Consider the following 15,178-nt stretch of genomic DNA (forward strand, 5'->3'; position numbering starts at 1 on the left):
TTTTTATATAGTTCTGTTTCAGTATTTATATTATTATGCAAAAACAAATAAAAAAAACATTTTCTAATTACAAATTATCTTAACTTATTGCTCTCTCTTTTTCTTTCTTGCAGATTTTCAGGACTTGCGAATAAACAGGTCCAGTCCTGGCAGGTCCTGGCAGCATCTCTGAGGGGTTTTGTGTGTCATCAGGACCTTGAGACACAACGGCACACACAAAGTGATGCTCAGGCTCATCGCTCTCACGGTAGACCTGGCAGACCTCTAATCTCTAAAAGATTGATGAGGTCTTTTCCAGGCTCAGGAACCCTGGCATGGCATTGATAAGGCAGCTTTCATTTCAGCACATTATATAGCTCACTCCTTCCCTTCTTCACCTCTTATACTGAAGGACAAAGGCCGACCTGGAAGCGTGAAAGAGGATTATAACATGTCAAGTCAAGAGGACGGTGGTTTAAAGAATAGGAGATATGACATTCCCTGGAAATAACACGTATGTTTTCCTCCATTGCCTCGTGTGGGACTGCTGAGCAGGACGTCAGAGTCATCATGTCACTGTCAAACTGCTGGAGCTGGAACATAGTGAAACTACAGAAGGGAAAAACGCAAAGCTGAGAGTAGCTGAACACACTTCGCACACCTGCAGATAGTCTGATACATGACAATGTGCAACATCACCTTCTGTAATGTGGACAGTAAGGTGGACCAGTTCTTTCAGCCCACACTCTACATCATAGTCATCGTTCTTGGGCTGCCGACTAACTGCATGGCCCTGTGGGCCGCCTACATGCAGGTGAGGGACACAAACCCACAGTTTTCCACCTCCAATGGCCTCAAATGTATCAGACAGTGGTTTCCAAATTGGGGTTAGAACCTGCCACTTTGGTTTCACGAGCCATTTTGGGAACAAATAGGTCTTATTTCGGGTCTTTTTTGTCTTCCAAGGAAATCTCCCTGCTAATCTTTCTGTTTATTCCCAAAGTGCATAGTAAAAACAATCCAAGTGTTCATCCACTTTAGATGTCTGGCATACGTATAAGTCATTGAAATATCTTTTTTTCTAGCCATAGTTGTTGGATTATGACAAATCCAGTAAGAAGAATCAGCACAAAATCAAACTCTGGTGGTTTCTGGGGTTCCCTTTGTAGAAATCCCGAAACATTCCTATTACTGCACTAAAAACAAAACAGTTCACAAAAAGCAACACAGCACTGAGCGTAACTAAGGGTAACACACAATTGTGGTTAATGACGCTTGTCAATTACGTCGCATGTTCAACGTTGCCTGCCAGATACGGTCAAAAGAGCCTTTGGGATATTTTCTCACACAGCATCAAACTTGCACTGCGTTTCCCACAAACTGTCAGTTTGCTTTGGCAGCAAGAGGAAGGATTGTTATTGACTTTTATTAATAAAGTTCAGCAACTCGTGTTTTTCAGAAAGAGCCATCATTAAAGTAAGCAACATTTCATGTTACATTATTTGTCTTTCATGTCAGCATCAGGGCACATTTTTACAGTTCAGATGACCATAGGAGTGCTCGGTCAGGTGCATTATGGTCATTGTTGCTACCACGCTTTGCAGCATTAACCAGATCACCGGCTTCAATAATGATAGTACTCAAACTGAATACCAGTTATACCTAAATACTTTGTATATGCAGTAATTCAGTGTTCAGCCAAAAACATTTTCTAAGGCATGTGTGAGCCAGATGTTCATTGCACAACACTAAAGGTAACAAAGGGCTAATATTCAGACCAAACACAATCAGCCTTTCAAATTCTCCTGCGTTTTGACTTCCAGGAAACCAAATCATTTGCAGCTGAGGCAAATATGCATCGCACCTTGTTTGCATTCTCTGATCTGTTGCAGAGATTGCATGCAAAGGATAGCTGGCTCACCAATTTTAAGCAAACATGTTAGTCTTCTTGTTCAGATTTGAATCTTCACCTTTTCCCCTTTGCACCAGGTACGCCAACGCAATGAGCTCGGCATCTACCTGATCAACCTGTCGGTGGCTGACCTCCTCTACATTGCCACTCTTCCTCTGTGGATCGACTATTTCCTGCATCACGATAACTGGATCCACGGTCAGGAGAGCTGCAAGCTATTTGGCTTCATCTTCTATACTAATATCTATGTCAGCATCGCGTTCCTGTGCTGCATATCACTGGACAGGTACCTGGCTGTGGCATACCCTCTGCGCTTTGTGAAAGTTCGACGAATCAAAACAGGTTTGTATGCAACATAAACTTGACCAAAGAAACTGAATCTAAAAAACATGTTGCACTAAAAAACTTGGACCTCTTTACTCGCGTCAATCAAGTCATCTTCCCATTCACCTCTGGACCACTTCCAGCTGTTTTTAGATCACTCCAAGGATGCCTCTCTCATGTGTTTGTGACAATTAATTTGTCCCCATGACCCAAACTGGCTGTAGGCATGTATATATGAGTGTGAATGGTTGTCGGATTTTCTGTCAGCCCTGCGGTAAACTGCTGAAATGTCCAGGGTGTGGTGTGCTTCTCGCCCTGTGAGAGTGGGGATAGACTAAATGGATGGATGGATGGATCGATGGATGGATGGATCGATGGCTCAGACTTACTGTAATGGCTTGTGGTGTTTGAACAATCAGTGGTTCATACACTATACACACTGAGGTTTTATGCTTTCCTATAATTTGTCTGTGTTACAAGAATGAAATTCAAGAAATGGACAAGATCCAGCACATATTGCAATGCTCAAATTCAATAAATAAGGGAATTGGACGTCCACAGAGTGACCAAAATGTACATGAGATATAGAAATGGAAGTTACCACGGTATTTAATGTTTGCTCTCTTTGTCTTTCCTCTGCTTCCTGCAGCTATCCTCGTCAGCACCATTGTGTGGATCATTGAGATTGTAGCAAACTCTGCTCCTCTCTTCCATGATGAGCTCTTCCAGGACCGGTTCAATCACACCTTCTGCTTTGAGAAATATCCGATGCAGGACTGGGTAGCAGGCATGAACCTCTACAGGTCATTTCTTGGCTTCCTTGCTCCGTGGACGGCAATGCTGGTCGCCTACCGAGGGATCCTTGCAGCAGTGCGTTGCAATGTCTCAACAGAGCGCCAGGAAAAGGCCAAAATTCAGCGGTTAGCTTTGAGTTTGATTCTCATTGTTTTGTTCTGCTTTGGACCATATCACGTCCTCCTCCTGGTGCGGAGTGTCATGTTTTTACAGAAGCCATGTGACTGCAGCTCAGAGGAAACCTTGTTCGCAGCATACCATGTATCGTTGGCATTGACCAGCCTGAACTGCGTAGCTGACCCTATTTTGTACTGTTTCGTTAACGAGGGAGCTAGGAATGATGTCGGCCGAGCTCTGTCGGCTTTACTGTCAGTGGCCTGCAACAGGCGGCCCTCTTCTTCGCCTTCACATGCTGACATTCTCAATGCTGGTTCAGTAACCATGGACACACCGCTGTCAACAAAGAAGCAGCCTTGTGTGTATGCTGATCCAGGCAAGACCAACAACTACAAGACGGAACTGGTGGCTCTGAAGGAGGAGTGTCTACAGATGACCATCCTCAGGAAATAACTTAACTAGTTGGAACAAGTAGTAGCAGGTCCAAACTGATCAGCTCAGTGAGAGGCCGGCAGCTCCTAACAGTTCCAGGGTCTCGTTTCTGACGGCCTAACGGGCTGAAATCAGATGCAACCAGTGGCTGCGGATGCACGGGGTTCAGTCAGTAGGTGATATATCAAAAAGGCAGAATAAGGATGGGATAAATGAAATAACAAAACACAGGGCCTGTGGTCATGTGAACAGATATGTGGGAGGATGAAATGCTTACGCAGCAAAACACAAAATTGTTAGGTGAATGAAAGATGGTCAAACCACTGGTTAGATTCTCACCACTGGTGATGCAAAAAGTAAAGTGTAGTCTGAGAGTGAAACCCGAGGACAGCTCATGCTGTCGATTTTGTCTGCTAACAAAAAACTTTGGACATTACATAAAAGATTCTTTCATTTCAAAAACCTGTTAACACATCAGGTTCAGACAGAAAAGTCGTGAAGCTCAGTTCTGTCTGAATGTTTTGTATTTAGAGCTGCAGTTTAACAGCCTCCACGCAGCTACAGTGCATGCAGATGTTAGCATGCTAATGTCCTATTCTGCCCTAGCAATCTGGCTATGATCATCATGAAGTATCATCATGATGATGTGAAGTGTCTGATCAGAAGAAAATTTGGGCTGCTGAGTCAGGGGATCTCAAGCATCTGCAGGATTCAGCCACAGCAGACTTTTGCATCGGCCAATCTGGCCAGCAAATCGTTTTTGTCTTCAGTCTGAACCAAAGTGCAAGACCCACAAGCTGACAAATCTGATGTCTGTGGGTGGTGTGGCTGATAAGGATTTTATCAACAAAATTTGATGACTTGGATTTTTGGACAATTTTTCCAGCGTGCCAGGAATCATTCACAAAGATGCTGTTGAATATTTATGAGAAATCCTCAAACAGACCACGCTCTGCATGGCTGAGTGCTATTAGCGGTCGAAACTCAAATGCACTTAAGAATATATCCCCACTTTGGGATATATAGAAGAAGCAGGATGGCGATTAAAAGGACAGAGGCTTAATGGTCTTTTGAAAATGTCTTTATTATGGTGTTCAATTTTTAAAGGAATTTTTTAAAAAAGCCTTATGAAGTACCTCAGCTTGTAAACTGTGATGGCAAGAAGGCTTACAGTAGAGTTGTTGTATACCATGAGCCATGTTTTCTATTTTATTTTTTACAACACGCAGCAAATAAACCTGCCTCCGGCGGGATATCAAAAAGAAATCTTAAAATCCTTCAGATAAGTTTGAAAGTTTATTATTTTCCATTATTTTATGTTGTGGAGCTGAAGATCAGTGTCATACTTCAGACAAATGTATGTGCATGCAATTAACAGTAGCTACTGGAATATGTGAGCATACATACTGCTAAATGAAAAATGTATTGCTTAAAAAATAATCAATGAATTCAAGCTGCACGCTTGGGCTAAAGAGTACACACAGTTGACCAACAGTGATAACGTTTACATTGCAGTTACAGACAGGCCTTCTGGCTTAAACTATCCAGACTAACCTAATTTATATGTAGTACAAACTTTCAGATGAGTTTTTCCACCATTTGCATGTGCACCACTGCACAGCACTCATAATTCATCCTCAGCTTCCCTAAAATGGAAAGAAAATGTGCATTCGACCTTGATTGAAGTGACATCCCTGGCTGCTAATAACCTTTGTTATATTAGTGAAACAGATTCATAGATTTTTTTAAAATTTTATTTTGAAAGGCTTGATAAGGAAATCCTTCAGTAGCTATAACTATTAAACCACTTTCAGAAGAACCAGTAGCAGGTTAAGGCGGAATTTAAATAGGAAATTGACTGTTATTGATGATTTATTTAAAATTGAAATATTAAAAATATATATGCTTGATGCTGATTGTTTTAAATGTAAATATGACTGACAATTTCTTTAAAAATTTTTAATGATAAGCTTGGTCATATGAAGTAATTGCTACTGAAACCAGTGACGCACAAGCCCCGTATTAGGATGGATGTTGGTTCAATCAAAAAAAGTTCACTTCAGTTGTCAGACTGATCTATAAATTTTATTTCAGTTTTAGGTGGAGTCTAATGTTTTTGTATTTTTAGATCCATGGCAATGACATTTCATAAGTGAATTTGTTTACATCATAGGATGCCCTGCTGGATGTTTAGAGACAAAGCAATGTGAATTTTCTGACGTGCGGTATTGCGGCTCAGATTATTCCAGTGCAATTGAATTATTTTGTGGATTCAGGTATCGTGTTGCTGTTCCACATGCAGTACGGGACATATTTCAGAAAACATGTTTATGTTGCGCTGGCATGAAAGCATTGCTAAATTCAGTGGAATAATGTAAAGTATCTGGACAAGTTCAGCTTGTTAATGTTGCCCTAAGTGTTGTCCTATGTGCCACTGGTTTTAATGTATCTGTGTCAGTCCAAAGGAGGAGGTGCCAGGCTTCAAAATGTGTATTTGTTCAATAACAGTGTCAGTGAGAAATAAATTATGCATATAAAAAACTGCATCTTCCAGCGTGCATTTGTTTTGCACTTGCAAGCTCAAGCTGAAGCAGCTCTCTCGTGCTGGTGGCTTTTGAAATGGAAATCATTTAAGGGAAACAAGTCTATGCTTATCAGCATATTCTAATGTTTTCTTTCTTCTCTTTCTCTTCTTTCTTCTTTTTTAATGTCTTTTTTTCCTCCTGTTTTATCACAAGAATTAAACTGTTGACATTGTGATACAATTGGTAAAGAAAGGTCAAGCATTGAAGCCCAAAGGAAGTGGGTAAAAGATAAAATTACTACTCAAAAGTAAATACCCAGTTGAGACACTACAACCTCTCACTTCGCTTTTCTTTTAACACTATTTACTGTAGACAAACCTACACAGAAGGATTGATGTCAAGAGATACAAATAAAGTATATAGTCTGACTATTGTATTTAATTTAGAAAAGACTTCACACAACTGCTCCTGCTGTGCTCTGTGAATTGCTAAGGTGCTGGAGAAGAGAGTCAAACCTCAGTTTCAGGAGGAACAATGTGTTTTTGTCCAGCGAACACACAACTCTTTAACTCTTTGAGGATACCTGTGAGAGTCACTCTACATGACTCAGGGTGATAGCTGTACATGTGTAACAGTAACAGTGGGATAAACATATCTGCATTTATAAATGGCATAAAAAGGAGGAGTAATGATATATAAATAAGTAGTTCCAAATACCCTACTAATGCTTAATAGTGTGAAATTGTTATAAAGTCCTACTGAACCCTCAAAATAAACACAAAGTTCTGGCAAGTCATTCCTGTGTGTTTAAGGGACTTGGAGGAATAAGGGAATGAGATTTCGACCATAACTTGGCAGCGTTAAAGGAGACAGCTCTACCCAGCAGACCTTTAAAAAATCCAGGTCAAAATTATTTGCAGAGATAAGCAGAACACAGAACCCTGCAAATGCAGGTAACAGATCACAGAGCAGCGGACAGAGCAAGTCTGGGATCCTGCCAACACAAAGTCACCTTCTTCACTCTTCACATTGTCTTGTCCAGCCTTCCTGTAAAGCTAATGAACAACATCAAGGTCATGCTGTACAACCTGTGTGTGTGTGTGTGTGTGTGTGTGTGTGTGTGTGTGTGTGTGTGTGTGTGTGTGTGTGTATCTGCATGTATTTCAATGAGTGTCCTGCGTGTGCTTGCTTTTTTTAAATTTCTGACACCGTGAGATGCGTCCGTCCTACGGTGATGCTTTAGATGCAACTCTATACTTACAGCCTGTCCTCATAGGGATGGACACATTCATAATGTCCTATACAAAACAGGCCAGTCTAAACAAGGAAGTATGAGAAGTGGGGAAAAAAGGCAGATGTATTTGTGTGACATACAAAATGCACATCTATCTATCTATCTATCTATCTATCTATCTATCTATCTGTGTGTGTTTACTTTTCATTGGTGTTTTACAGCATTAAGCAAAAGGAAACCAAGCGGTCGCACATGCCTTTATGTTCTTAAGAGGAGAGAAAGGACAGACTCTCTCTCTGAGGGAACATTGTCTCTTGTCCTCTATGCGTCACTAAGTTCCTCTACTAAAGATTTATATATAGAAGCTCACCAGAGGTCGCGCTGTCATTACCAGCAGCTCACCTGATGATGAGAGTGATTTATTATCCGATAAGAAACTCCGCTGGGACATAAAGAACAGTTGTGCAGGCTTTTTGCATTCAATATTTATATCTATTTCTATAGGCAGATAATATGTAAAAGAGCTTCAAAACAGCTGGAGAGATGAAACTTTTTGTCAAACAAACAATTCTGTGGAAGTTAGAGGCACACAAGGACAGGATGAGCAGTATAACACAACGTTAAGATATTCTCTTTTAAGCTGATATAGATATTGATATATACTAATATAGAGCAATTCTGAGTAACAACTTTGCAGCAGAACATCTGGCCAGGTGCCACTCCTGCCAGCTCAGAACAGGAAAGTGAGGCTGGAGTTCAACTGTAAAAACATTACCTGATCTCAAGAGTCTCGATTTCTGGTGTGGCATTCAGATGGAAGAGTTGGAATTTGACATGGATAACATGAAAGCATGAATCATTCTACCTTGTAGTGACAGTTCAGGCTGGTGGGGGTGATGTCATGATGTGGGGGATACAATCTTGGCACACCTTTGCCCTCTTAGTACCGTTTGAACATTGCTTAAACTCCAGAGACTACCCAAGTATTGTTGCTGACCATCCAGCCATCTTCTCACACACCACGTCACAAAGCTCAAATCATGTCAAACTGGTTTCTTCAACATTTCAGCGAAGTCGTAGCAATAAGTTCATTGTGCTCAAAAAGCCTCCACATTCACTAGATCTCAGTCCAGCAGCGCACCTTTAGGATATGTTGAAATGAATTGCGTCATGGATGTGCAGCCAACACATCTGCAGCACCTGTGTGATGATATCATGTCAATACAGACCAAAATATATCCAGCGTCTAATCAAATCTAAGGACTAAGGTAGTGCTGAAAGCAAAGGGGCTCCACCCCCAAACTAGCAAGCTGTAACTAAAAGTGTCTGGCAGGCAGGGTTGGACTGGGACAAAAAATCGGCCCGGGCATTTTGACTAGAGACCGGCCCACCAAAAATGTGACGTCATTCAGGGGTAAAACGGCAAAGGATTCTGGGAACTTGTGGCAAGCGGTACTAGCGCACGCAGGCTTTCAATTGAACTCAGTTACACAGCGATAAAAAGAAACACAAAAAATGGCAAGAAATTGTTGTATTATTAACTGCAATAGCCGGTGTTGTGCCAAAAAGTGATTGTCTGCCAAAAACTGATTTCCGGTATTTGCCAAAAACTGATTTCCGGTATTTGCCAAAAACTGATTGCTCGTATTTAAATTGCTATAAGTAACTTGTTGGGCTATAATATGTGAAACATATGTCAAATGCATCCCTCATGGATGACATAAAGTCATATTGAGCTACAAACAACATTAGTGTAACAAGGTAGAAGCCGCAATCAGTCTTTGGCAGTGACTTTTATATAACCTTTATTTATGCCGTTAAAAAAAAAGTCAAATTAACATTAAAAATGTATTTTGTAAGAAGTAGTTGGACAGCAGAAATGGCTCAAATATTACAATAGTTCTGTAAAAATATTTAAAGTGGGGATAAAGGATTGGTTATAATGTAAGTACAATAACACAGAGTTGTAAAGATACTTGAAAAAACAGATAATTTTTTAATTCCATATATAGCCCCTTTGTAAACGCTGTTCACCGAAGTCTATTTACCAACATAGATATTACACATAAAAAATACACGCAAACATTGGAAATCAGTTTTTGGCAGGCAATCACTTTTTGGCACAACACCTGTTGCATGACAGCCACGGGAAGCCGACGGGTAAAGAGATCGGTTGTTATCGGATTACGTCGTGGAAATTGTTTAAGCCATGTTTCCGAAGTAACAAAGCCGATGGATGGCGTATAAAATTGCTAAACAAGGGGGAGGGTGCATCCGACCTCCTCGGCTGTAATTGGTCCAGCCCAGAGTCGATCATGACCAATTGGCCAATCCAACACCTTTCATTCATACCCTTCTAAAAAAAATAATAATAAAAAAATCGATCGGCCCATAAAAACAAAAAATCGCCAGCGGCCCACCGGGCAAATGCCCGGTATGCCCGATGGCCAGTCCAGCTATGCTGGCAGGTGTATATTGCCTCTTGAAGCTTACTATAGATATTGAGTTTTTAAATTATTTATTTATTGTTTTATATTATTGAAAAAAGTTTTTCCAGCTTCAGTAGTTCACAGGATTATACAGATATATCCACAGATACCCAAAAGACAGCAAACTTGTAGTCTTCTGTTCTTTAGCATGTAACAACACTTGAAACAAATGGGAGTGAATGTGACATATTCAAACTTTACATGGTAAAACAATAATAAAGGTTAGTGCAGCAGAGGGTCAGTGCAATAGATCCTGCCTATAATAAAAGGTAAAATCACAACACTCACAAAAAAGTATGCATTTAGGTACCTTGACCTTAAGCAATAATAAAATTGTGCCGCACACATATAATCCTCTTACAACTGTATCTAATGTGACCCAGCATCCTTTTAAGATCCATGTTATAATCTCATTTACCCAGGAGCCCCTCTGATGACATGGTCCAAAAAATAAATAAATTGTGGCCACAAAATACTACTTCGTGCCCACGAAATACTTATTTGTGGCCACGAAATACTATTTCGAGGGCACAAAATGGGTATAACGTGGCAACGAATTACGCAATTCCTGGACAGCTGCGTATACATAAGCATAAGAGTAGGCTAAACCGATACACCATGGCCAGAGACAGTATGATTGAGTTTTATTTTTGTCATGGTCTGCGTGGCAGACCGTGGGTGTGTGGGGAAGGAGGACACAAAATGCGGAACTCTGTGCGATTAATGCAGTGCGTTTATTTACAGTGAAATAAACAATACACAATAATAAATCCCCGTGCGTTTCCAACTCCCGTGCCGTGTCTCCGCTCCCGTGAAAGTTGTGCTCGCTGCTCTCCCGTTCCCGCACTCCTGCTGGAAAATCCACAGAGGAAGCCGTTAACACACAACTACAAAGCGACAGACTCGCACTCACTGATTTTGCTGGGAACACTGACGGGTAGTCACTCAACGATCCAGCGTCGAGGAGCTCTCAGCCACACTGCTTTGTAGCTCCTCCGACGAGGCTTGATCGGCGCCAGGTGTGTGTGAGGATCCTTGGGTGTGACCGGTCAGCTGGCAGGGCCACACCCACCCACGCACACACACACACACACACACACACATGCCAATACACAAACATGGAACGCAGAAACAGCAGCAGTGCAGAACACACACACACATAATAAGTCCACAACTGTTCAGGGACTCTAGGTCACTCAGACTCAGATCCCTGACAATTTTAGGCTGGGAATGAGCTACAAATGCATTTTGAAAAGCCTGGCACTGCAAGGAACCATTATTATGGAGAAACATTTAAACAGGATATTGAGAGCCCAGTTGCTTTGCAGACGTAAGTACGACCCGGACGCTGGGATAGATTTTATTGTCAGCCAACTGCAAGGGCCTGGGAAGGATCACGGTTATTGGTCAAGTGCCCACAAATTAGCATTTCGTGCGCACGTTATACCTATTTCGTGCCCACGAAGTAGTAGTTTGTGGCCACAATTTATTTATTTTTATTTTTTGGACCATGTCATCAGAGGGGCTCCGTAGTATTCAATCCTGGCAGAGGACAAACAGCCGGGACAAATATACAGAACAGTTAAAAACAAAAAACAAAAAACAAAAAACAAAAAAAAACAGCTAAAACTCCCACTGCACATAGATGCTGACCATGTATCGTGAGTCTAATACAATGACCCCAATTTCAGACTGACAAAAAATGTATTTTTCAAAGGTTATTGCATGTTTGGTGATGCATTCAGGGTCTCGTGGGCTTATGAAAATCCATTTATCTATAAAAGACCATGTTAACCTTCAGTACTTATACTTACATTTTTAAATAAAGACGCCCGTGCTTGTGATCACATGATCATCCTCTTCTTATTGTTGTAGGTATTTATGTATTTACTTATGTTTGTGTTCTGTCTACACTGATGTTTGTAATTTTCATATTTTTTGCTGCTTTGCTGAAGCAAAGACGATCGAACTGCATTTAAAAATATAATATTCTGTATTTAACATTTTACATGATGCTTTAGTTTACTTTCATTTTTTTAGCATGTAAAATTGATATTGTTAAAATGGATATAAAAAAAGGGATCTATGCCAAATGCACTCATTTAATAAAAAAATCACAAATTTGTGAGCAGGTAAAGGCTTGTCATTGTTAAGGTTATTGTTGCAGTGTGAATGGCATTTCCAATTTTATCCATAGCCCATAACAGTGTATATTAGCACACATATTGGTTATCCAATTTGAATAAGGTGAGGCCATGTAGACTCTTAAAAGTTATCCCCCAGCCCCTCAATAACCGAGACTATATTTATTCAAATAATCCAAAGCCTTATTATTCATATCCAGAACTGTTTCTCATTCGAAACACAAATTCATGGAGAGTGAATCACGCACAGCCTTTAGCTTTGGGATTTGGATTCGTGGTAAGTTGAAAGAGGTCAAAGAGAGAATTGCAAATGACCATCCATAATTCATGTGCTCCCAGACCTGGTTGTTCGTCTCAACTTTTAAGGTCAAGACATTTCCATGAATGTGGGAATCTACAGGCAAGTTCCATAAATAGGCTACATTAACATTTGTGTTTGTGTGTTTATTTAGAAATTAGCTAGCTGAGCTAAGACCCTTTTCCAGTAGAATTTAAAGGTTTTATTATAAATTCTTTTTGTAGTAACCGCTGTGGCTCTATATTGTGTTGAAGACGTGCCAACTAAAGTTTTGTGTAATAATACTTTATTCCACAATGGATCAATGTAGTGTCTTGTCTGCTCAGAGTCAAACAGCAGAGGATATCATATATCATACCAATGGAGAGGATGAGGAAGCACCAATGCCAATGTGGAATAAAAGGATTTCTAGTGGGACAGCTAACAGTGGCTGAAGCTCCTGGAAAGCCACTATGTTCATGAGCAGCATTAACTTCCAAAACAAGTAAAAACATGCTCATTTGCAAAGAAAAGAAATTTAAAAAACACAGGGGCAAAGCCTCAGTCACAGTGTGACGGTACTGTTTATAAGGTTGGGGAAACCTGCAGTCAGCTGAGACTGAAGAAGTCACTTGGATGAGTGATGAAACATTTCTCCCACTGAAAGCGCCATGTCCAGAGGAACAGAATCAGCTTTTTGGAACTTCCTTACCCGGATGATTGAGCATGCATCAAAACAGTTAGCTTGTAATGTTATGTTGTTGCTTAGCCGTTGCTTGTCCAGACACGGGAGGGTCGCATGTCTGATCTGCTAACAATAACTAATTAGGGAGGAAGAGGATGAGATGGAGATGAGAAGGCAAGAGTAGTGCAGCGGGAAGCAGATGAAGGAGATGAGAAATAGAGATGAAGATGAAAATATAAATGTAAAAATGTTAAATTGTTAAATATTGTTTGAAACAGATACTGATGATTTTAAAAAGTCAAGTAACTTATAATTGTTATACTGATATACTATTTATCTGATTCCTGTATCGCTAATTGTTTTTGTTTGTTTTTTTGTACTCTTTTATCTGAAACAACAGAAAAGTGATGTAAAAACCTGTCCTTGATGATGAATATTGTCATTGTGAGGGCAAAAAAGTAGTGATAATTGAAGATAAAGTATCTGAATTTCAGGAGCGGGACCACGCCTCCAAACACGCTCTTTCCGGTTCTCATCTCTATATGTTCTGCCAGTTCTACAAGCTGTTCGTTCTCATTTACATGCCCCACCCTTCCTCCCCTTTTCAATTCTTTACCTTCTTTACTTCTATTTAGTACATGATGATCTGCCAGGCCGGGGAGCCACTGCCAGTCCCCTTCGAGGCCTTCCCCATCCCGCATCACCTTTATCTACTAAATGCTGTCAAACCTCAAATGAGGACGTGGGCCTAGCTAGTGAATTTCTATGTAAAGCATGTATGAGTGATTGGACATGATCGCTACGTCCAATATGGTCTTAAGAAATGTGCACATGGTGTCCTGTGCAAATCTGCGTGACCGGGGCTTTAGCAAATGGTTTCACAGTGACCGTCAGCAACCTCCAGTAACCGCTCACAATTGGTTGGGGAATACGCTAAAAACTGGTCTCTAGAAATGAGTGATGATGCTGAGTGTGATGTTGAACTCATAACATGTTAGTTGCTTTTTCATACCACAGGGATCACAAGCTACAACTACAACTTTCAGCTAACATCCTGCCCCCTCTTGGTTAAAGTTTAGCAGCTTATAGATTCTCCACCCTGTTACAGTTACCCTCTTAAGTCTTTATTGTGAGCAACTTTTTTCTCAGTCAGCCTGTTTTACTGTATTTTAATGATTTCGTAAGTCTCAGCTGTAAAACACAGTTGTTTTTAAGGAAAGACTAAAGCAAGTGAACCAAAACAAAACCCAGGAAACAGCTGGCGCCCTCCACGGCTCACTGACCACGTACCAAAAAAAGCAAGACCCCTCAGTAGATGTAGATTAGCTACTGGCTGCCTTTTTAATCAACGTGGGCAAGATTTTAGATTTGAGTTAGAAAAACAAACACAATTGTTTGGCTGCCAGACTGCCAGATTTGTATCCATAAGTTGGGACAAAATAATTTATTAAGCCAGTATTCGTGTGTTAACAACAGCTGTTATTTTTAGGATGCATTGGTTTTGCATTTAATGCGGTCCATTAGAGCAACATCACAAACAAGCAAGGACCAAAGAGCAAATATCTGCAGCATCAGACAATGCAAGCATCAGAACAGTCCTGTATCTGCAGAAAAGGCAGCGCTATATTTAATGAGACACTTTAGCAGCCAAAAAGTCTAAAGCCTTGATCGATTCAGTGATTTATAGTTTGCCCTCTGAGTATTGAACAGAGTCCCAATTCTAAAGAATCATACGCGGTGGCATCAGTTCTCTGGGTGCTATTGTTTTTACAAGGACTGAAAATGACCCAACCAATAAAATTTTCTTGCATAAATAGGCTGTTGATTTTCTTTACTCATTTCAGATATTACCAGCAAAATAGTTGCATGTTTAATCATCTGGGAATTACCCAGATTTATTTACTTATTTAGACAGAGATCTTGACCCCCCCAATGTTCAGCCCAAAGTTACGCCCATGGCAAATTGTAATCGTAAAGTTAAGGTTAGGGTTTGAAAATACCATTTTCTGACTGGACTGAGGACCCAGGACTTCAAATGCATCTGTGTCTGTTTGAGATCCTGCCACTACACAGATTACATACACCCTTGTGCATGCTTACGTGTCTGGGCAGTTTATTGTGTGCGATGTATCATTTGATAAGGAAAGAGGGAATGGGAAATGAAACAATGGCTGCTTGTGCTTCAGCTTCATGGAGTCATAATGCTCATATATCTGACTCACATGGGGCATTGAAGCTCAATCATCATCTAGTCCACCGCCTCAC

General features: G+C 40.6%; 1 protein-coding gene across 1 annotated transcript; it reads left to right on the forward strand.

Annotated features, from left to right (window-relative positions):
• The first annotated feature begins 181 nt into the window (after positions 1 to 181).
• Positions 182 to 6,085, forward strand: gpr4 (G protein-coupled receptor 4). The gene is made up of 3 exons (XM_006805198.3): positions 182 to 793; positions 1,969 to 2,233; positions 2,865 to 6,085. The coding sequence occupies exons 1-3, from the start codon at positions 659 to 661 to the stop codon at positions 3,578 to 3,580; spliced, it is 1,116 nt and encodes a 371-aa protein (XP_006805261.1). The 5' UTR covers positions 182 to 658; the 3' UTR covers positions 3,581 to 6,085.
• The last annotated feature ends 9,093 nt before the right edge of the window (positions 6,086 to 15,178 follow it).

The sequence above is a fragment of the Neolamprologus brichardi genome, chromosome 14 (assembly GCF_056152115.1).
Source record: "Neolamprologus brichardi isolate AB-2024 chromosome 14, ASM5615211v1, whole genome shotgun sequence".
In the NCBI taxonomy this organism is placed as follows: Eukaryota; Metazoa; Chordata; class Actinopteri; order Cichliformes; family Cichlidae; genus Neolamprologus; species Neolamprologus brichardi.